We start from the raw sequence: 23,089 nt of genomic DNA, 5'->3' as shown, positions 1-23,089 counted from the left end.
CACTGGAAAGTATCTGGTATACTTACTGATAAAATTTATTGTTTTTTGGTAGCAAAAGGAGGCTCACTCATTATAAAGAAATCGCCTTTGTACATCGCATTTAAGTCACACGTGAAAAAAGAGCTTGGGCTAGAAAGACAACAGTACATCTGCTTTGCAGGTTGCCAACGTAGGATCCATCTCCTATATGGATCTTCAAGACCTGCCTGGAGTGATCCCTGAACACGGAACTGGGAGTAAGTCCTGAGCACTGCCAGGTGTGACCAAAAGGAAAAAACAAAGAGCTCACTTCCAATTTCCGTACACACGTACACACACACACACACACACACACACACACACCTCTGTATCAGTAGCATCGTCATCCTCTGATGACCCAATTTCCGTTTTTACACACACACACACACACACACACACACTCACTCACTCACTCCTCTGTATCAGTAGCATCATCGTCATCCTCTGTATGACCCAATTTCCGTTTATACACACACACACACACACATATACTCCTCTGTATCAGTAGCATTGTCATCCTCTGTATGACCCCAGAAAAGCCGAGATTGTGGAGTGAGCAGGCCAGCCAGCATCCAGCACAGCTTACCATCCAGTTTGCTAGTAATTCATTTTCTGCACTAAAAAAGTTCTACAAGGGTCAGAGAGTACCTCATGTAAGGTTCTTGCCTTGCACAAAAGCTAAAGGAATCTCCCCAAGAACCCACATGGTCCCCCTGAACATTGCCAGAACTCAGCCCTGAGCACAGCTGGGTATGGCTCCCCAAAATATAAATACATGGTCAGAGGGCCAGAGCAATAGTATCTTGAGTAGGGAATTTGCCTTGAAATCCGTTCAACCGTTCAATCCCTGATATCTCATATGGTCCCCTAAGCCCCATCAGCAGTGATCCCTGAGTACAGAGCCAGAAGTAAGCCCTGAGCACTGTCGGGTATGACCCAAACAACAACCAGACCAGAGCAATAGCACGGTGGTAAGGCACCTTGCATGCGACCAACACAGGTTCAAATTCCGGCATCCCATATAGTCCCCCACGCCTACCAGGAGTGACTTCTGAGCAGAGCCAGGAGTAACCCGAGTGCCACCGGGTATGACCCAAAAACCAACCAACTGAACAAACAAACAACCTTAAGAATGGTCAGAGACAGCTCAGCAGAATGGGGTCTTGCCTTGTGAGCAACCAACCCAGGGTCATCCCTGGCACCACATATGGTCCCTGAGCACTGCCAGGAGTGAACCCTGAGCACAGCTGGGTGTGGGCCCCAAAAAAGACATTAATAAAATAAATTTTAAAACCATAGGGCCACCTCTTCATTCTCCTTATGTCCCAGCACAGGCACCTGCCTGACCCACGTATGTTCTTTTCTAAAGGGGCCCAGACTGCACTGTGCCATCTGTCAGTCTCTTCCTTGTGTTCTCACTAGACCAATCAAAGCCAAGGACCATCACCCAGGGAGCCCAGACCATAAGCTACTGAGCAGGGCCCAACCACTGCAGCCTCACAGAGATCTTGAAGCTCTCTTATCTCAAGTGGGATAAGAAATGGGATGAGAAATGGCACTAGCTATTCAGATGAAGGCTTCCAGAAGAGTTATGCACTCAGAAGAAATGCACTAGAAACATGAAAAATTGGGCACAGATTCAGAACTGGGGCCAGGGATGTGAGTCAGCAATATAACATATGCTTCGTGCCCTGGGTTTAATCCCCATCATTGTTTTAAAAAAAAAAAAGAGGACAGGAGCTAGAGAGATAGTAGAATGGAGATAGTAAATACTAGATAGTAGATAATGTAAGCTCACTTGCAGTAGTCAACTTGTGCTCAACACCCAGCACTCTGACCACCAGGAAAAATCACTGAACAGAGAACCAGGAGTAAGCCATGAGCACCAATAAGTATGAATACATACCATCACCACCACCCCAAAACAGGGACCCAAAAAACAGTATAGAGTAAGGTATTTTCCTTATATATGGTCAACCCAGGTCCCATCTCCCTTACCCCATAGGCACAGAACTGGAAATCAAGTACAATAATAAATTTTCATCTGGGACTAATAAACTCAAACATTTTTTTCTCTTTTCTATTTGCATGGGATCCAATTTAGGGCCCTTCCCATACAAGTCCTCTAGTATTAAGCTACAGCCTCTATCCTCAACTCTGGGCTTCACTGACTTAGCTGTGCTCTCATAAAATGAGGCTGACAGGCCACCAGGTACTTCAGGTTTTAGAATTTCCACTGCCCTTTACTGGCTTTGCCTTTCTTGGTCCCAATGGTGCAGGGGATGGAGGTGAGGCACTATTCCTGACTCTATGCTCCAGAGTCACCCCACAGCAGTGTTTGGAGGAATCATACTGCTGGGGATTGAGCCTGGGCCCTCTGCATAGAACACATAAAAAACAAGCCTTGGGAGCTCTCTCTCCGGAACCTCTTTCTCTTTCTTTCTAATTCCTGTGTGAATTATTTTCTGTACACAGAAGTGGGAAAAACTCGAACTCAAATACTTTTCTTGAAGTAATAACTCATATGAACAGTTCTTGAAGCCCCGTGGGCCAACCATCGTCAGGTGCTAGGACTCAGGGCCATGTGGAGGCAAAATGCTTCCTTGGGGCTAAAGCAATAGGACAGCGGTGAGGGTGCTTGCCTTGCACATGGTTGACCTGGGTTCAATCCCCAGTATCCTCTAGGGTGCCCTCCCTCAAGCTGACCAGTTGTGATCCCTGAGCACAAAGTCAGGAAGAAGCCCTGAGCACAGCTGGTGATTTAGGACCATACTAGCTGGGTATTCAAGGACCATATGGGGTGCTGAAGATGGGACCCAGAGCACTCCTGTCCTCTGGGTTATCTCCCAGTCCCTAAGGATTTAAAACTAGAAGCCATTGTTCAAGAAATGCCTGACCACTCCAAGATTTAAATGTCAACTGCCAGAAAAGACCCTCTAAATTCATATATATTTTAAGTCTCAATCTAATATAGTTTCATCCTCACTTTCAGAACGCAAAACTGAACCCAGAAGTTGCTGCAGAGATTCATTAAAAATCTCTGAATGAATGAGGGAAGTAGAAAGCCTGTCTCGAGTACAGGTGTAGGGGGCTGGGGAGGAGGGAGATCTGGGAAATTGGTGGTGGGAATGTTGCACTGGTGAAGGGGGGTGTTCTTTACATGACTGTAATCATACAACTATAATCATGTTTGTAATCACGGTGTTTAAATAAAGATAAAAAAATGTCAAAAATAAATAAATAAATAAATAAATAAATAAATAAATAAATAAAAATCTCAGTGGATGGGGCCAGAGCCTTGGTGCAAGCGGTAGGGCATTTGCCTTGAATACGCTAACCTAGGATGGACTACAGTTCGATCCCCGGCATCCTATATGGTCCCCCAAGCCAGGAGCAAATTGTGAACGCATAGCCAGGAGTAACCCCTGAGTGTCACTGGGTGTGGCCCCCCCAAATAAACAAACAAAGAAAAACAACAACAAAAAGAAACTCAGCAGATTGTCTGAGCACCTACTGGGATGGCTGCACACTGGCTCCCCCTAGTGGGCCACAGGAAAGTAGAGGCTTGCTCTCCATTGTGCCCAGGCAATTGGGTGCAGAGTCCAGTCAGTCACCTGGGAGAAACTGAGGGAGGAGTTTCAGGCTCACGTATGGCCCTGACCTATACCCAGGCAAGGGCTCTGTCCTCCATCCATGTATTCTTTCCTTAAAAGGTTTGGATCCTGGGGCCGGAGATAGCACAACGGCGTTTGCCTTGCAAGCAGCGGACCCCAGGACCCCAGCGTCCCATATGGTCCTCTGTGCCTGCCAGGAGCTATTTCTGAGCAGATAGCCAGGAGTAACCCCTGAGCACTGCTGGGTGTGGCCCAAAAACCAAAAAAAAAAAAAAAAAAGGTTTGGATCCTGCAATGTGTTCTAGTAATTCTAACAAGCGAATCTAAAGTAGCCAAATCCTCAAAATAGATGGTCAACTTGGGAGAGAAAAATATCCCATGCAGGGGCCAGAGACAGTACAGCAGGGAGTGGGAGGGCCCTTGCCTTGTACACAGCTGACCCAGGTTCGATCCCCAGCAGCCCGGATGGTCCCTGGAGCTGGCCAGGAGTGGTCCCTGAGTGCAGTTAAGTTCTGAGCACTGCTGAGTGTGTGCCAAAAACAAACAAAAACTGAATAAATTGTGGCCAGAGTGGGGTCACAGGTGGTAGGGCATTTGCCTTGCGCGTGCTAGCCTAGGATGGACCATGGTTTGATCGTCCCATATGGTCCCCCAAGCCAGGGGCAATTCCTGAGCACATAGCCGCCAGGAGGAACCCCTGAGCGTCACCAGATGTGGTCCAAAAACAAACAAAAAGAATAAATTAAAAACTCATCTATCAAGCAACATTATAAGAACAAGAACATAACATCTGGAGCCAGGGAGGAGGCTCAAAGAGCTTTCTAGATACAGAAAACACCAAAACACCAATTTGACCCCTAGCACGCACAATCTCCAGAGCAGTCAGAAATAGTCCTCAAGTTTAGGGGCTGGCGCCAGAGGACTCTCACCCTGAGAACCATCTCCTCAGAGCCCAGAAAGCAACCTTAACATTCCTTCTTGACAACCTTTAGTTAGTACATTTTTAATTTTTGGTTAGTACTGTTTACATTTTTTTTGTTTTGGGTTTTTTTTTGGAGGGGGTCACACCCGTTTGATGCTCAGGGGTTACTTCTGGCTAAGTGCTCAGAAATCACCCCTGGCTTGGGGGGACCAAATGGGACGCCAGGGGATCGAACCTCGGTCCTTCCTTGGCTAGCACTTGCAAGGCAGACACCTTACCTCTAGCACCACCTCGCCAGCCCCAATACTGTTTACATTTTTTCTGGGGGGGTTACACCCAGTTGTGCTGGTGGGTCCTGACCAAATCCAGGCTCATACTACACAAGAGGCAAGTGCCCTCTCTGCCACAGTATTGCTTTGGCCCATCCTGTTAGTACATAATACTGATTTCAAGTTCGTCATTAAAAAAAGGAAACTAGGGCCGGAGAGATAGCATGGAGGTAAGGCGTTTGCCTTTCATGCAGGAGGTCATCGGCTCGAATCCCTGCGTCCCATATGGTCCCCCGTGCCTGCCAGGAGCAATTTCTGAGCCTCGAGCCAGGAATAACCCCTGAGCACTGCCGGGTGTGACTTAAAAACCAAAAAAAAAAAAAAAAAAAAAGGAAACTAGGGGCCAGAAAGATAGCATGGAGGTAGGGCATTTGCCTTGCATGCAGGACAGTAGTTTGAATCCTGGCATCCCATATGGTCCCCCGAGCCTGCCAGGAACGACTGCTGAGCACAGAGCCAGGAGGAACCCTTGAGCCCTGCCGGGTGTGACCCAAAAGAAAAAAAAAAAAAGGAAACTAGCTTCACTTTTTGCATCTTTGCTTTAATACTCGCTTTGACCATATTCCTCCCATCACCCCACCATGCAACCTTCTTTACAGGTGCTAGGTAACTTTATTCCTCAGCAAATGGCTGGGCCAACTTCCCAGTCTTCCTCAGCAATATCCTGGCACTGCGGGCAGCTGGCAGATGGGTGTTGTGGGGGTCTTTTCCAGGGTGCCATGTAGTCACTGAATTGTTACCAAGGCAGTCACTGAATTGTTACCAAGGCAGAACGGAAGACAAGGCTCCCAGAACAGGGATCCAAAAACGAAAGCTGCCAGTCAGAGTGTTCAATGCCAGAAACCATCCCTCAGGCAGGGGCTCCAGGTAATGAGAGTCCCAAGGAGGTGCCCGGGGCCCTGGCCTCGCCTCCGAGCAGGAGGAAGCAGTCTGTGGGTACCATCTCCACTGGGTTCACACAGGGCTCACCCAGAGATCTCCTCCAAGCTGCTCCAGCACTGGCCCCGGCGTGTGTCCACAGCGTGTCCCTAACCCTCCTGCTCCATAAGCCGTTGGCGTGTCTCCATCACAATCTCCTCCATTACTTCTGGCTTTAAGAGGTCTTTGATCTGAGAAGAGAAGCATTTGTTCCAAAAAGCAACCCTCAAGGGGTGCAAACTCAGGGGGTACCCCTCAGGGGGGTAGAGCATGGCCTTGTATCCCTGGACCCCAAGTACTGTCAGAAGTGATTCCTGAGTGCAAAGCCAAGAATAACCTAGGCAGGAACCAGAGCAATAACACAGCGGTAGGGTGTTTGCCTTACATGCGGCTGACCCAGGACGGACCTGGGTTTCAATCCTCGGCGTCCCATATGGTCCCCCAAGCCAGGAGAGATTCCTGAACACGGACCCGAGTGTCATCGGTTGTGTCCAACAAACCAAGAAAAAAAAAAAAGAATAACTCAAGCAGGTGCATCCCTGAAACCAAAACACCACCAAAAAGCAGCCCCCTAGGCCTAGAGGACAAACACAGGATCTGCCCAAGGATGGGGTTTTCAATCCTCCAGCTTGAGGCAAAGGAGGGCCCTGAGCACTGCTGAGTGTGGTCCCCACAAAACCCCCGAGGATGTAGCCCCCACTGCAGGCAGGAACCCAGCTGAGCCCCTTCATATTACAGGGCTCTCGGATGGGGCCCAGACACCCTTTGGCATTAGAGGAGCTTCCAGCTACGGCTACAGGGAACCACATTCTTTCAGGGGACACTCAGGGAAGCGGGAGCGGAAAGCTCCATGAAGTTCAGAAGGCTGCTAGGCCACCCTGTTTGGTACCTCCCAATGAGAGAAGTGCTGTGAGCGTGATCCCAGGAGGGCACAGACTGGCACGGGCTGAAGGTACCTGATGGGGCAGAGAGGCCTCGAAGCAGTACAGGATGCTGGTGTCATATAGCATCATTCTCTGTGTAACCAGTGCCACAACGCAGTTCGGAGCCTCGAGATCACCTCCCGATCAGCCAGGACACGGGCTGGGCAGGACATGCACAAGAACCTGGTCAGAGAGAGACTCCAGGAACACAGTGAGCGGACTTGGAGTCGTAAAGATTCGTTTCCCATCCACCCAGACCTGTGCAGTCCTGGCCCCAGGCAGCAGAGAACCTTCTGTGACCCCTCCCAACATTGCCAGCTCTGGGCCAAGAAGGACCCAGGTGGGTGAGGTTGCCCACTCCAGCTCGCAGACCACGCAGGCTAAGAACCCCAGGGGCAGCAGGCCCCGGTTCCCCCACAGTGCGTCCTCACCTCCAGGTTTGCCACGAAGCCTCCTGCATCCTCTTCTTTGTGCTCGGGGGTCGGGTAGACCCAAATGAAACCGTTGTTGCCCAGGATGATGGACGCCCCACAGGGCAGGTCATGGAAATGCGTCTTCTGCCTCTTCACCAGGGATGGGGGCACCTGCACCAGGACCCCCTGGCCCAGCTAATGGAAACAGAGCAGAGAGAGAACTGCAGGGCACCTGGGAGCCAAGGGAACCTTCCACCCCCCACTCACCAGCCCATTAGTGCAAAGTTCTGCCACATAGGGTCAGTCAGCACCCCAGAACCCAGCTGTTCCCAGATCCCAATGCTGTCTACAAGCCTCTTTCTACCATCTGCTGGGCTGGAATTCTGGATGAACAGAAACTGGTGTGAGAAGGGGTGGACACTAGTTCTTGGGGGGACAGAAGCACCACCCCCAGCCCCACTGCCTCACACCTGCTACCCAGCTGATGCAACTGTGCCAATGGCAAAGGGGGAAGTGAGGACAGAAGGGAGTCAATGCCCAATGTCGGGTGGTGGGGGTGGGTTGGGTGGGGGATTGCAGTGCATGGCATGGGCACTCCCAGCTCCTGGGCCACAAGCATGTCTGTGAAGGGAAAGGGAGAGGTGTTTCATCCGTTCTTGGATAAAAGGGGGGTCATAAGAGAGCGCAATGGGGGACAGTCCTGGCCTTGTACACTGTCAACTCTGTTAATCCCCAACATCCCAAATGGTCCCCTATGCCTTACCCGGAAGCTCTGAGCACAGCCAACTCCCTACTGACATCCCCCACCCCCCAAAAAAGTAAAGGTTCATTGTTCCTTGGGGACCAAAGCAATAGCACAGTAGGTAGTTTGCCTTGCACGTGACCAACCAGGGTTTGATCCCCAGTATTACATATGGTCCTTGTGCTTCAGCAGTAGGACGTTTGCCTTGCACGCAGCTGATCCAGGACAGACAGTGGTTCGATAATCCAACATCCCATATGGTCCCCCAAGCCAGCCAGGGGCAATCTCTGAGCACAAAGCCAGGAATAACCCCTAAGTGCCACCGGGTGTGACCCAAAAACCAAACCAAACCAAACCAAACCAAAAAACTAACAAATAGTCTCCCGTGCTTGCCAGGAATGAGATTTTTCAGCAGAATCAGGAGTAAACCCCTGAGCACTGCCAGCTGTGCCCATCAACACAAAAGTTCAGGCCCCAAGCCCCACCAGCGGTGATACCTGAGCACAGAACAAGAAAGAAGCCCAGAGATCCAAAGAGCTAGCACAGAGGGTAGAGCATTTGCATTGCTCGTGGTCTACCCAAGTTTGATCCCGGATATTCACATGCATCCCGAGCCAGCCAGGAGTAACCTCTGAGCACCGCTGGGTTGTGCCCAAAACAAAACAAAAACAAAACAAGGAAGCCTGAGCATTAGCAGGAATGACCCCAAAACAAAAGCAATTTTCAGGAAAAAGCTAATGTTCCTCCAGATAATGGCCTAGAATAGAAGTTGCAGGCAGGTCACGGAGCCTATGGCTACTGACGGCTAGGCACAAGACAGGGAGGCAGTGAGATTCCTGCCCGAGCCTGTTGCCATCCCACAGGACCACCAGTGTCACCAGGTGTAGCCCTGGAAGGCACTGAGCACTGCCAGGGTGGTACAGGACAAATAGAAGCACAGGAAATAGCACAGAAGCTCCTAAACAAAAACTAGTTGCTATTCCAAGGCCTACTCTCACTCCCATGATGGGGCTGCACCAGGGCCCTCCTGCCAGAGCAGAAGCTGCAGTGAGGTGCAAAGGCCCCTCTTTCCATGGCAGTGGGCCCTCCATGTCTGGCTGTATGGACTTTGATGTGAGATCTCAGCCTGCAGAGACGAAGATAGTGTTGGGGAACCGGGCCAGATGGGAGGCTGAGACCCCAGCAAGCCACTGCGTGCTCAATGTGCCCTGGCGTCTGCACCAGTTGCCCAATCTGCAGGTTCAGCCAGCCCCAGCTCTGGAGGGTGCCAGGGATTAGGGCAGAGGGGGTGGCCCAGCCCACATCCACTTACCTTTCCGTACTTGAGACTCCGAGTGTGGAGAGAGACAGCGCCATCGGAGAACACGGCCTGGACCTCAGCCTGGCCTGTGGTCAAGGAACATGTTTGGGGGTCCCAGACCCTCCCAGCCCAGCTTGAAGTATGGACAGCCTCTGTCAGACCTGCAGGAAGCTCCCATGACAGATCCCCCTCCTCAGGGGTCCTCAGATGCCATGACACTATCATGGCACCTTGTTTTTGTTTTGTTTATCTGGGTCACACTTGGCAGTGCTCAGAATTGACTCCTGGCTCTGTGCATAGGAATCACTACTGGCGATGATCCAGGGACCCTATTGAATGCCAGGGATTAAAACTGGGTTGGCTACCTGCAAAGTCAGCGCCCTCCCCACTGTGCTATTGCTCCAGCCCCTTTCAACTCCAGGAGTGCCAATACTGAAGAACAGGTTTCACTTGCCACAGAAGTATGGGGGCCCTGGAAACAGTAGCACATCCACAGTGGACCTGAAATGTGCTTCTCTGGAGACACTCCCCTCCCTGTGGGCCCCACCCTTGATGCCCTGGACCCCCACAGCTGGAAGGCCAAGCAGATACGCTGAATGAGGTTCCCCTTCCTGCAGGAAACCTCTCATGGCGAGCTCATCTTCCGCAGACCTTCGCCTCTGAAACACGGGCCAGGATACACCATGTAACCAGAAGCCAGCACCCACACAGTGCCCCTTCCCCCTGTCCAATTCATAACAAGGTCAGTGTGGTATCCCTTGGGGAGACGGAGGAACTGCCACTTGCGCAGGTTCAAAGACCTGCCCGAAGGCCACCTCATTTCCTCGCCTCTACTCCCTCTGCTTCACACTACTAGTTCAACTCCTTCTGAAGGTCCCAAACTAGCCCAGCCCTGGAGTGACCATAAAGCTCCCTGTCAGCTCCTGCAAAGCTCATCCAAACAGTGCTTTTGAAGACACAATTCCCAGGCCAGAGCGATAGTCCAGTAGGAAAGGCATTTGGCCTGGGTTTGATCCCATATGGCATCCATGTACCACCATGCATGATTCCTGAGGTGCAGGAGCCAGGAGTAAACCCCAGATATTATTGGATATGAGCCCCCATTTAAAAAAAAAAATCAGAGTAGGGCTGGAGCAATAGCACAGTGGGGACGTATTTACCTTGTATGCAGCCCACCAGGGTTTGATTCCTGCCATCACAGAGGGTCACCTGAGCACCACCAGATGTTGGCCAAAAAAAAGCTGACACCCAGCAAAGGAGTCTGAGCAGGTGGCATCTGAGATAGATGTACAGGGCATCTAATGCCTCCTGCTACCTGGGTCAGGAGCCTGGGCTGAGGGAAGCCTGCATTTGGGCACACCACATGCCAACTTCACACATAGCAGGAAGTCAGGAATGAGGGGGGCTAAGGACCCCACAATTCTGGCAGGCTGCCAAGGAAGAGGCATTTACCAGCTCGCCGCCTGGCAGGTTCATGGACGAAAGGAGCAGGACCGAGTCCAGTCTCGAGTTGGTTTCCACCTTCCACCTCTTCTGCTGGACCTATAAACGGGCCGAGTCTGGGCTGAGTGCTCCCACTGCAAATGAGCCAGACTCTCTGACTAGAATGTAGTGCCACTGGACTGCTGCGAACTCCCAGAGTGCCCCTCTGGCAACCATTCTGTTTTCCCATTCCGGACCCAGCCAAAAGCCCTGTGACAGCTACATTACCTCAGTGATGCGTCCCACGACAATATCTCCCACTTCTCCGTTGTATCTGCAAGGGTAGCAGAAGGTGAGCTGTCAGTGGGGACACTTTGGTGCAGACTGGGCCCAGTGGAGGTCGCCAAGAACAGGAGCCATGGGGTGGGGTCTAATTCACCCCACTACACTCCCCTGCCCCCTTTGTGGAACTGGAGTCTTCTAAGTAGTCCTACATATGGGGCTAGTGCTATAGTACAGGAGGAAGGGTATTGTCTTATAAGAGGCCAACCTACGTTCAATACCCAGCATCCCACATGGTCTACTCTCCCCCACTCCATGCCCTTCCTGAGTACCAACAGGAGTGACCCTTGAACTTACTGAGAGCCAGGAATAAGCTCCAAGAACTGCCAGATGTGGCTACCACCCTACCCCAAAAAAATCTTATATATAAAAAGTCTTAATATGTAGCGAATATTAAAACTACTTCAGCAAGAGTTCCTAAAACCTGCGAATCTCAATTTTTGTTCATTAAAAGCCTATGGATAAGTATGGGGTGGGGGCTCCCACAGAGGGTTTGGATAAAATAAAGAGAGGATACATTCTAACCAGTCCCCCTTAGCTCTCCTGATCCTCTGCTAGGTCCTCATCAATTGCAGATGAAGAATCTGTGTTCCCAGTCCACAATGCTTAACCACAAGGCTGCTCAACCCCCAGCCCTGTGGGACACCCCACCTACAGATCCCCCAGGGAGGACAGTGACAGTTCCTGGATTTGAGACCTCAGCCATTGCTGGTCAGCATTACCCCACCTCCTGCCTGGAAAGCACCAAAGCTGGCCTCAGCCCCCTCCTCCCCAGTCACAAATGGGCCCTCTCCCAGAGCTTACCCCATCTCAGAAAGAGACAGAGGCTGAAGCAACAAGACAGTAGCAACAGACAGAAGGTACTTGTCTGCACACAGCAGATACAGATTCAATCCCTAGGCGACACCATGTGGTTCCCTGAGCCCTTCCAGGAGTGATTCCTGAGTGCAGAGTCAGGGAGTAAGCCCTGAGTACTGTCAGGTGTGACCCCCCACCCCACCCAACAAAACAAAAACAAGGAGTAAACCCAGGTGTGGCCCTCAAACGAACAAAAATATAAAACAAAAATTCATAGGCCAGCTCAGTGTCAGGGCAGCCAAGCCAGAGGGAGTGCAGGACCTTGGGGGCACAGATATTGATCCCGACACCAGAGCCCCACAACCCTCCTTCTCACCTGGTTTTCAGAGCCTTCACACAGATCAACTTGTTCACACGCTCCACGGAGCCAGCCACGGATGCAATGAGCTTCTCCTCTCCCATGTAGGTGCCATGGCCGCTGGGTAAGAGGAAGACAGCAAGGGAACCCAGGTTGACACGTGACCCCAGGGTATCCCCCCAAGAATGTGTTCCAGCTCAGTCCAGGGGTTGAGGTACATTCCTGCACTCCATTTCCCTGCTCTATGCCCCACACAACACAGCCTGACTCCTGAGCACTGAGTCCTCCCACAAAAATATGTTCCTTCAACCCTGTGAGTAACTCTTGCTCTATTTAGAGGCAGGCAGCTTTCTTGGAAAACTTCAATTTTGCACATAAAATTTTGGGGGAGAAAGGGGAACCCATACCCAGTGGTACTCAGGGGTTATTCCTGGTTTATGCTTAAGGAAGACTCCTGGTGATGCTTGGAGAATCATTGGCAGTGACAGGATTCAAAGCAGGGGTGTAGGGCCCAAAGACATATTGGCAAGCACCTTAAGCTTTATAAATGACTACTCTGAGCTAATAATCTTCTTTTTTTTTTTTTTTTTTTGGTTTTTGGGTCACACCTGGCAGTGCTCAGGGTTACTCCTGGCTCCACGCTCAGAAATTGCTCCTGGCAGGCTCAGGGGACCATATGGGACGCCAGGATTCAAACCAATGACCTTCTGCATGAAAGGCCAAACACCTTACCTCCATGCTATCTCTCCTGCCCCGCTAATAATCTTCTTAGCACTTCCAAGATCCACTGGACATCTTCCCTGATAATTCAAATATCTACTCTTCCAGCAAGCTCACTTGGACTGTTCCATTTCAAGCAGTCTGTCCCCAGCTTCCACCCTGTGTAATGCTCTCAAATTCCCTCAGCCTATTCCACTTCCCATTTCTTCCACTATAATTCCCATGTGTACTGCACTTATTGTCTGCTCTCCTCTCCCTCAACCCTGGAATCAGAGAGATGGCTCAAAGGTCTAGATAGAACACCGTGTGGTTTTGATACCTGGCTATAGCAGGGCCCCCCAAAAAAATACAGAGGCATCTAAGCCAGGTGTAGCCAAAAACACCCAGGACAGGGCCCGGAGATAGCACAGCGGCGTTTGCCTTGCAAGTAGCCAATCCAGGACCTAAGGTGGTTGATTCAAATCCCGGTGTCCCATATGGTCCCCCGTGCCTGCCAGAGCTATTTCTGAGCAGACAGCCAGGAGTAAACCCTGAGCACCGCCGCCGGGTGTGGCCCAAAAACCAAAAAACCAACACCAAAAACAAAAACACCCAGGCACCCAGGACAAAGTTTTTCCACTTTTTTCTTGCTTTTGGCCTTTTTTTTTAAAAGGGTTTTTTGTTTTTGCGCCACACCTGCTCATTCCTGGCTTATTCCAGGCTCAGAGATCGCTAATGGCAGGGCTTGAGGGATCATATTGGGGTACCTAGTGATAGAACACAGGTTAACCACATACATGAAAGATAAGCACCTTACACTATCTCCCCAGCCCCACTTTTGTTTCCTATTGAAGCTCAGTTCACACATACTAAAAAACGCACACCCCTTTCCTACATGCTGATCAAACAGAGAGTGCTTGAAAGCTACTCCCAGCTAAGTGCTTATGGTTCATCACTCCTGCTGGGCCCCTACAAACACATTCTAAAGGCATGAATGAATGAAAGAACATATCTTTTTTTTTTTTTTTTTTTTTTGTTTGGTTTTTGGGTCTACACTCCGGAAGCGCTCAGGGGTTACTCTGGCTCTAGATGCTCATGAAAATCAACCCGGCAGGCAAGGGGAACCATATGGGATGCCAGGATTTGAACCACCGTCCTTCTGCATGAAAGGCAAACGCCTTACCTCCATGCTATCTCTCCGGTCCCGAAAGAACATATCTTAAGAATTATTGGAATCCAGGGCTGGAGCGATACCACAGAAGTAGGGCGTTTGCCTTGCACGCAGCCAATCCAAGACGGACAGTGGTTTTAATCCCGCATCCCGATATGGTCCCTGAGCCTTCCAGGAGGACTTCGTAGTGCAGAGCCAGGAGTAACCCCTGAGCGCTGTCAGGTGTGACTCAACCACCCCAAAATAAAGAACACTGGAATCTAGGCTAGAGCAAGACTATATATAGCTAGGCTACTGTTCCTCTCAGTAGTTAGTTGTTCTTCTGTTAGTCTCCAGAAGGGAAATCGACAGCTGATAGGTAGTAAAACCATGATGGCAAAGACCTAAACCCCAACTGTTCCCCTCGGATTCCCAAAGCTGTGCATCAGAAGGCTCACAGGACCAGGAGACCACATACTGTCCCCGCAACGAGATTAAAAACAAACAAACGGGCCGGAGAGATAGCACAGCGGTAAGGCATTTGCCTTCGACGAAGGACAGTGGTTCGAATCCCGACATCCCATATGGTCCCCTGAGCCTGCCAGGAGCAATTTCTGAGCGTAGACCAGGAGGAACCCCTGAGCGCTGCCAGATGTGACCCAAAAACCAAAAACAAACAAACAAAACAAACAAACAAAAAACCTAGTTCTCCAAGGACGGGAGAATCAGTATCTGGACCCTCACAAGGGTCACAGACATGGGTCATAAGCCAGATATATGGGAGTGTCTGGGGGGGGGGGGGGCAGCCAAATACAGAACAGCTGCAAATGACGTGACCATGTGCACCTTCCTAGGGAACTAAGGACACAAGGAGATAGGGGTCCGAGAGTCAGTACAAGGGTTAAACACGGTACCCCGAGCAGTGTCCCTGAGTATTGCCGGCCCAAATCCTGCCCCCTCCAAAAAAAACCTTGTTTGTTTTTTTTTTGGGGGGGTCACATCTGGAGATGCTCTGGGGTGTCACTCCTTGCTCTGCACTCAGGGATCACTCCTGATGGTGCTCGGGTGACCAAGTAAGGTACCAACTAGGGATAAAATCCGAGTCGGCTGTTTGCAAGACAATGTCCTATCCCGCTGTAGGTCACCCCAAAATTTTTAATAAGAAATAAAAACATGGGGGCCAGAGAGATAGCATAGAGGTAAGGTGTTTGCCTTGCATGCAGGAGGACGGGGGTTCGAATCCTGGCATCCCATAGGGTTCCCCGAGCCTGCCAAGAGCAATTTCTAGGTGCGGAGCCAGGAGTAACCCCTAAGCGACCCCAAAACCAAAAATAAGTAAATAAATAAGTAAATAAATAAAAACATGGGGGCTGAGTCCTGGGGTTAGCCACGTGCTGGAGAGCTTCAGCCACATCTTGTAGTCCCAAATTCCTCAAAGCCCCACGTACCGCATGAACCCAGTGTCCGTGGTGATCGTGTCCCCCGGTACCACCAGGTGCTTCTTGCTTTCCCGGCCCAGGGTCTCACTTACGGGCTTCCGAGCCGACGGGAGCCGCATATCCATCGCCATCTTGGCGCCAAAAACAAGTGCGCAGGCGCAACCCCACCAAATCCCGCGAGAACAGGTGCGGCGATTCCTATTGGAAGTTGGGCAGGCGCGGTGGGTGGGGCCTCAGGAAAAAAGCCAATAGAAACTCGCGGTCTGGCAGCCATGTTGACTCTAGGCAAGCACTCAGTTATCTAGCGGGGATGATGCAAGTCCGGTGGCCATGTTTACTCCTGGCAAGGATGCTGGCAGGAGGGAAATGAATCAAATATCAAGTGAAAAGTGAATGACGGGGGGCCGGAGAGATAGCATGGAGGTAAGGTGTTTGCCTTTCATGCAGGAGGTCATCGGTTCGAATCCCAGTGTCCCATATGGTCCCCCCATGCCTGCCAGGAGCTATTTCTGAGCAGACAGCCAGGAGTAACCCCTGAGCACCGCCGGGTGTGGCCCAAAAAACAAAAAAAAAAAAAAAAAAAGAAAAGTGAATGACGTCGAGTGAGTGATATGAAGTGAATGACCACGTCTTACCGAAACTGATCATCCTGTTTATACATTATTAGAAGAAATTGAGAAATGACTCTCTCAGCGTCCTTCTAAAAGTTGCTAAAAATTTTGACATTTTATATGAGATCTCTCCCATGGTTTCGAGGGGGGGGGGGGCTCTGCAGAAAGACATTTGAATAGAAAGTAAAAGTCCTTTTTAGGCTACTCCACAGGGCTCCGATAATTAGTCCTTCTGCTTGTTCATCATCACCTATTCTCCCTAACAGTGCTCCAAGCATTGGTTCTGTACTTCCTAGCTCTCTTCTTTTGAGTGAACTGTTTTACTGATGTTTCTTTTTTAAAAGGAGAGGACAAGAAATTGGAGTCCACTATAGAGAGTACAACTACTGAGGAGCTTGCCTTGAATGTGACTGACCAAGCAGATCCCTGGCATTGCATAGGATCTCCTGAACTACCAGGAGTGATCCTGGAGCACTGAGCTAGGAACAAGCCCTGAACACCACCAGATGTGCCCCCCAAAAAATATTGATGATAAAAAATAGACAGAAACTAAGAAAAATGGAATCCTGGTCAGGCAGGTTTATTTGGCAGTGAAGACAGACAGAAAATTTTACCAAACTTGCTTTCTCCGCTGACTAGCCTAGTGAGTTAGGGGTGATGGCTCTGCAATACATGCAGGATCCTAAGATGCCAGTGGTGGATTGGAGTCCTCAGTGGCCTTGTCTCAGGTCCTCCTGTGGCAGGAGCATACCCCCTCCCTCCTTCTCTCTGCCTCCATATTTGATTTATAGTGCCTACCACAAACTCAGTTTCCTCCTTGTGATTTTTTTTCCTCCTTGTGATTTACCGATGGTAATTCTCCTGCTGGGAGTTTATAGTATGGTAAGTGAAGGGAGGGGCCATCAGTAGTACATCAGGAAGGATGTTTGGCTTTCCACGGGGCTGATCCAGGTTCGATCCTCAGCATTCCATATGGTCCCCCAAGCTTGGAGTAAGCCCTGATTATTGCCAGGTGTGGCTCAAAACCAATAAACAAAACAAAATAAAACAGGGGCTGGTGAAATAGTACAGCAGGCGGAGTGCTTGCCCTGCATGAGGCCAACTGGACTCGATCCTCAGCATTTTATATAATTCCTCTACACACCACCAGGAGCGATTCCTGAGTGCAGAGCCAGAACTTGAGAACAGCCAGGTGTGGACAAAACCCCAAAACAAACAAACAAGCAAATAAATAAATAAAATAACTTGCTTCAATGAATTTGCTTCCCCGAAGCAATCCCACTCATCAATGGTTTGATAAATGTCCAAAAATTTTTCCCTCTAGCAACAATTGTCTCAAAATGGACTGTGCAACTCCTGTCATTAAAAAAAATCTGAACTCTCCATAAAAATTTTTTTTCTCTATATATAGGTTTGTGCAGAAACCAACCCTGTGAGTAAGTGGATGATGGAAAAAGTCCATGATCCCAGCCTGTGTTCCCTGCAGGTCTCAGCTGAGGGCAGGAACTGATGTGGACGAACCTACCTGCAAGGCGCGCCTGTGTCACCAGAGGGCAGTCGTGCCCTGTGAGCCCGGGCAGCACTGTCCTTGGGGACTGGTCCCCTGAGAGAATCCAACCACCCAGAACCTTTCTACGCCGCGCCCTTTTCTCGCCTTCCAGGTGCCAGTCAGGATTCAGGGGTTTGAGCTCAGGCTGGTCTAAATAATGCCACAGACTGTGCTTCCATCCCAGGCATCCCATATGGTCCCCTGAGCCTGCCAGGAGTGATTCCTGAGTGCAGAAGCAGGAGTAACTCCTGAGCACTTCAGGATGTGGCCCCAAAATTCCCCCATAAAGAAACTAAATAAAGAGAAGGTAATACACACAAAGCCAGAGACATAATACAGTGGGTTTGATCCCCCTGAACATCATCAGGAATAACCGACCCCTTAGCAAAGAGCCTTGAACACTACCAGTTGTGGCCCAATCGCTGGACCCCTCAAAAAAAAAAAAAAAAAAAGGCAAAGCAAAGAAAGGACAGACATTTCCTTCTCTAAATTCTGAGGCTGGAGCTTGTGCTCCCACTGCCTCGACCCCCAAACTCTAGGCTGCATTCATGGCTTCCTCCATGGGCCTCTGCACACCTCGGAGTTGGTGGGTGCATGGGGGTGGGGGGGCGCTGGGTGGAAACCCAAATCCTGAGCCACAGTTAGTCATTGCAGTACCACAGTGGAGATGTGGCCAAATAGAACGCCTGGTGGGGGGCAACCCTCATAAGATCTCTCTCAGGAAGTGGTGCCTCTTCCCCTACACCCCACCAGGACAAGGCTGAGTCTGTACCACAGTCCATAGTATGATCTCCTGCACAGCAAGTGGTTCCTCTCCAGCAACACCAGAGGGCACTCCTGAGTGTGACTCAAAAATAGATACATCATCACAAAAATAAATAAATAAATAAGATGCATCAGTAAATATGCACATGTCAGAGTGTTTCTGTGTGTTGCCTGGTCCAATAAACCCTGCGTCTCTCACCAGATCCTTGTGGGATATCAGTTTTATGAGTACCCCAAGGCATGTTTTGGCTTTTGGGTTTTGCTCTTGAATTTGGTTCGGGGGCCACACAGGTAATGCTCAGGGCTTCCTGAGCTATATCCCTTAGGCATAGCTCTCTGAGTGGTCCCCAATCCCTCCCCACACATACCAACAGATACATGGAACTCACATGCATGCCACATATGCCTGAAACTCACACTTATCCACAGCACCCTTCTCATTTGGAATTTCAGGCACATAATTCCAAATCTCAAAAAAAATGTTCTTTTTTCTTTTTTTTTTTTTTTTTTAGTTTTTGGGTCACATTCAGCAGCGCTCAGGGGTTACTCTTGGCTCTATGCTCAGAAATCGCTCTGGTCAGGCTCGGGGGACCCATATGGGATGCCGGGATTCGAACCACCGTCATTCTGCATGCAAGGCAAATGTCCTACCTCCATGCTATCTCTTCAGTCCCAGTTCCCAGTACTTTTCTACTCACTTCAGTTATGTGGCAAGAGAAATTGGACAGAAGTGTCTCTGCACTCAGAAATCACTTCTGGTGGGTTCAGGGGACCCTATGGGATGCTGGGGATCGAACCAGGATCAGCCCCAGTACAAGGCAAGTGCCTCCCAGCTTTATAACTTTGACCCTACTAAGGCAGCCTCTACTCCCATCACCCCTGCTTGTGAGGTGGAAGGAAGGGGAACCCCTGAGATGGCTCTTTCAAGAGACCAGAGCTGGAGACCTAGCACAACAGGAAAGGTGCTTCTCTTGCACACAGCTGACCAGGATTCGATTACCCGCAATCCAGATGGTCTCTCAAGCCCATCAGGAGTGATCCCTGAGTGCAGAGCCAGGCATAAGCCCTCAGTACCGCCAGTTGTAGAGAAAAACAAACCCCCAAAATATTTCATTTTGAGGGGTTGGGGCCACACCCAATGGTGCACAGAACCAGTACCTGACTCTATGGTTGGGGAACTACTTGCAGTTCCAAGGATAGAACCTGCATTAGCTACATGCAAGCCAACTTCCTCCACCACTTCTGTCCTATCTCCCTTGCTGAAGAACTGAATTGAATTAGAACATACTGGAAGTTTTGGGATTATGCACCCAAAATTTCAAATGGGAAGAATGCTGTGGATAAGCGTGAGTTCCAGGGTCTGTTGAAGTGTGTGGAAGGGATAGGGGGACACTCAGAGAGCTATGTTTAAGGGATACAGCGCCCTGTGAGTAAGATGACCCTCCTTATAGTTGGCATGTGTAAAAATACAGCTGTGACCAGCTCCCAGTATGCACAGCTCCCTTGGCATGGAGGGGATGCAGCAGATCCACAGTTGAAACTGATTTTCAGGAGGGTCTGAAAGTGGGCACTCAGAGAGATGAGAATTGTGAGTCTGGGAAGTCACTGGGGAACCTCTTGACCGGTCATCTCCACTGGCTGCTTAATGTCCTTCAATGCTGTAGAATGGAGCCAGAAAGAGCAGGAGAGATCGTAAAGCAGGGAGAGTGCTTGCCATGTAAGGCTTACATGAAGCCGACCTGGCTTCAATCCCTGGCATTTCATATGTTGCCTGAGCCTTAATTCCTGAGTACAGAGCCAGGAAGAGGAAGCCCTGAGCACCATTGGTTGTGCCCCCCCCAAAAAAAAAGAAAAAGAAAAGAAAATGAAGGGAGGGGTCAGAGTGATAGCACAGCAGCAGGGTGTTTGCCTTGCATGTGGCCAACCCAAGACAGGTCTGGGTTACCCCTCCCCAGCCTGACAGCAGCAACCCCTGAGCGCCACCAATATGTCCCCCCCCAAAAAAAATAAAATAAAATAAAATAAATACAGGACCTAGTTGCAGGACTGGAGCTATAGTTCAGCAGGAAGGGTGTTTGCCTTGCACATGGCCTATGCAAGTTTCCTCCCCAGCAACCCTTAGGGTCCCTTGAGCACTGCTAGGAGGATTCCTGAGCATCTCTGGTGTGACCCCCCCCAAATTACATTTAATTTAAAAAATGAAAATGAAAGGGGATCAGAGCAATAGCATAGCAGAGAGCAAGTTTGTCTTGCACGTGGCCAACCCATGCTAGATCTCTGGCATCCTCTAAGGCAGGGGTGGCAAACAAGTTCGACACAAAGAGCCAAAATTTTAAACTGTGAGAGTCAGAGAGCCACACCACGCAGTGACCTGCCAAAACAGACACTCACACAAAAGCATCTAATTTTAACAATAATCTATTAAACACATATTGCATTTTGCCATTTTGAGTGAGGGTCAAAATCCTGCAGTGATGGTGAGGGTGTACTCATCCTCCACACTCAGAACTAACGGCGGCCAGATGTGACCCAGCATGTGACACAGGGGTCCCCCGTTTGCTGGCCCGTGCAGTTGTTTCCGAGGGATGGGAGACAGGATGACGCAGCCTGGGGACGGGACTCCGCTCTCGGAAGTCTCTCCTCAGAGGTCCCTCCATAGAAGCAGCAAAACAAAACCCAAACTTGGCAAAGAGCCACAGTATACAAAATAATGATAAGAGGCAAAGAGCAGCATGCATTTTGGCTGAAAGCTGCCTGTTCGCCACCCCTGCTCTAGGGTCCTCTGAGCTCATCAAGAGTAATTCCTGAGCATGGAGCTGGAGTAATCCCTAAGCATCGCTGCTTGGTTGTGGCCCCCAAACCGAAGAAAAATCGAAGGGAAATGCGTCAAGATTGGCAGAGTGGGCCGGAGAGATAGCATGGAGTGAAGGTGTTTGCCTTGCATGCAGAAGGACAGTGGTTCGAATCCTGGCATCCCATATGGTCCGCTCGAGCCTGCCAGGAGCGATTTCTGAGCTTAGAGCCAAGAGTAACCCCTGAATGCTGCCGGGTGTGAGCCAAAAACAAGAGAGAGAGAGAGAGAGAGAGAGAGAGAGAGAGAGAGAGAGAGAGAGAGAGAGAGAGAGAGAGAGAGACAGAGACAGAGAGACAGAGACAGAGAGACAGAGAGAGAGAGACAGAGAGAGAGACAGAGACAGAGACAGAGAGAGACAGAGAGACAGAGAGAGACAGAGAGAGACAGAGAGAGAGACAGAGAGAGAGAGAATAGCTGAAAGTCATGAGGGCTTGCTCAGCCTCTTTTTCTGGGGTTCAGGGCTTGCTGCCTCCTACCACTGACCCTTGAAGAGAAAGCGTCTGCTCAGGATTGTATGGGGATGAGGGATAACTGACAAAAATCAGAGATGCTCCCTCTGGAGTTTCTAGAACCTTCCTGTTCTAGAACTTCTCTTTCCAAACAGCAGGGTTAGCTCCATGCAGATGAAACATGAGAAAGGTTCCGATCATTTTTTTTTTATTTTAGAATACAAGAGAGGTACAAAGGTATTTACAGTTGTACATATACAATCAAATAATATATATCACCGTTTCGTAAATAGCATTTTAGATAAATATTTACAAGGTTAAAGTGACCATGTTTATGGAAGTAGAACACAATTTCTTGAAAACTCTATACACTTTATATTTTTTCATTAATATTATAGTTTTTTTGTAATTTTTTTTTAATTTGTAATTTTACAAAACGCCCGAAGGGAGTTCGGGTAAATAACGGTAACGTGGAACAGACGCCACCAGGGGGGCGCGCGAGGCCGGAATTAGGGGGGAACCAAACCGGGAAGGGCCTGGGGCAGACGTGAGAGCTCAGTGGGGGGATCCCCACACCTCCTATTCTTCCTCTCTCCCCATCCCTTGCGGCTCAGGAGCATTTTACAGCTAGAGCATCACTTCTGGCCCGCCTCTGACTGGAGGGAGACGTCAGAGCTGGAGGGGAAAGCGCACTGGTCCAGCTTTTGGATTCCATCATTCCAAAAGGGGAAACTGAGGCCCAGGGAGAACTAGGAGAAGCCCAGCCCGGGACCGTTTTTGCTTTCTCTCTCACAGAGGACTCGGGCCTCTTCCATCCCTGGGGTTCCACATATTGGGAGTTGGGGTGCGAGAATTGGAAGAAGACCAGGGACCTCCATGCCTGGGATGCTTTTTGAGCATTTTTGCACCCCGAAACCCCATCCTGGTCAATCCCCTACTTCCAAGGCCTCACCAACACTCTGCACCACCAAAGACGGGGCAGAAGATGCTCTTTATGCATCCTGTCCCTGACCTACCACCCTCCTTCCTCTGGTCCCCTTTTGGGGGTGCAGGTTCCATTCCCCTCCTGAGGATCCTGGAGGACCATCATCCATCTCTTCTCCTGGCTGCACCCACTGAGTGGATGGGGATGGGGGAAAAGGAATGCAATTCTGGTCCTCATCATCTGGCTACCGGGCAAAAAGCATCTGCCTGGGAAAGGAGTCGTTTTGGGGGTGTGGGTTCAACAACCCCCACAGAGCCATGAGGGGACTCGAAAATGCAGGCAAAAGAGAAAGAACACGCTGCGTCTTGCTGGCTGGGGGCTGGAGCGCGCGTGCCCGGGGAGAGCCGGGCAGGCGCGCGCTCCCGGTCGCCGGGCGCCGGCGAGTGGGCGTGGCCTAGCGCACCCGGGGCCGGGACCAACGAGTGGGTGTGTCTTAGCGCGCGTGCCCGGACGCAGGAACGAACCAGTGGGCGTGGCCTAGCGCGCGCG

The 23,089-nt window shown here is 50.2% G+C and overlaps 1 protein-coding gene across 1 annotated transcript; it reads right to left on the bottom strand.

Annotated features, from left to right (window-relative positions):
- Positions 1–5,635: 5,635 nt before the first annotated feature.
- EXOSC2 (exosome component 2) lies at positions 5,636–15,518 on the bottom strand. The gene is given in 10 exon segments (XM_049774112.1): positions 5,636–5,992; positions 6,758–6,846; positions 6,849–6,884; positions 7,143–7,332; positions 9,192–9,260; positions 9,773–9,838; positions 10,632–10,721; positions 10,890–10,935; positions 12,118–12,219; positions 15,397–15,518. Coding segments are annotated over 10 exon segments (891 nt in total). The 3' UTR covers positions 5,636–5,911.
- Between the last annotated feature and the right edge of the window lie 7,571 nt (positions 15,519–23,089).

This window comes from Suncus etruscus, chromosome 5, assembly GCF_024139225.1.
Source record: "Suncus etruscus isolate mSunEtr1 chromosome 5, mSunEtr1.pri.cur, whole genome shotgun sequence".
Taxonomy (NCBI): Eukaryota; Metazoa; Chordata; class Mammalia; order Eulipotyphla; family Soricidae; genus Suncus; species Suncus etruscus.
The sequence above is the reverse complement of the archived record's forward strand: the minus strand, read 5'-3'. Positions and strand labels throughout refer to the sequence as shown.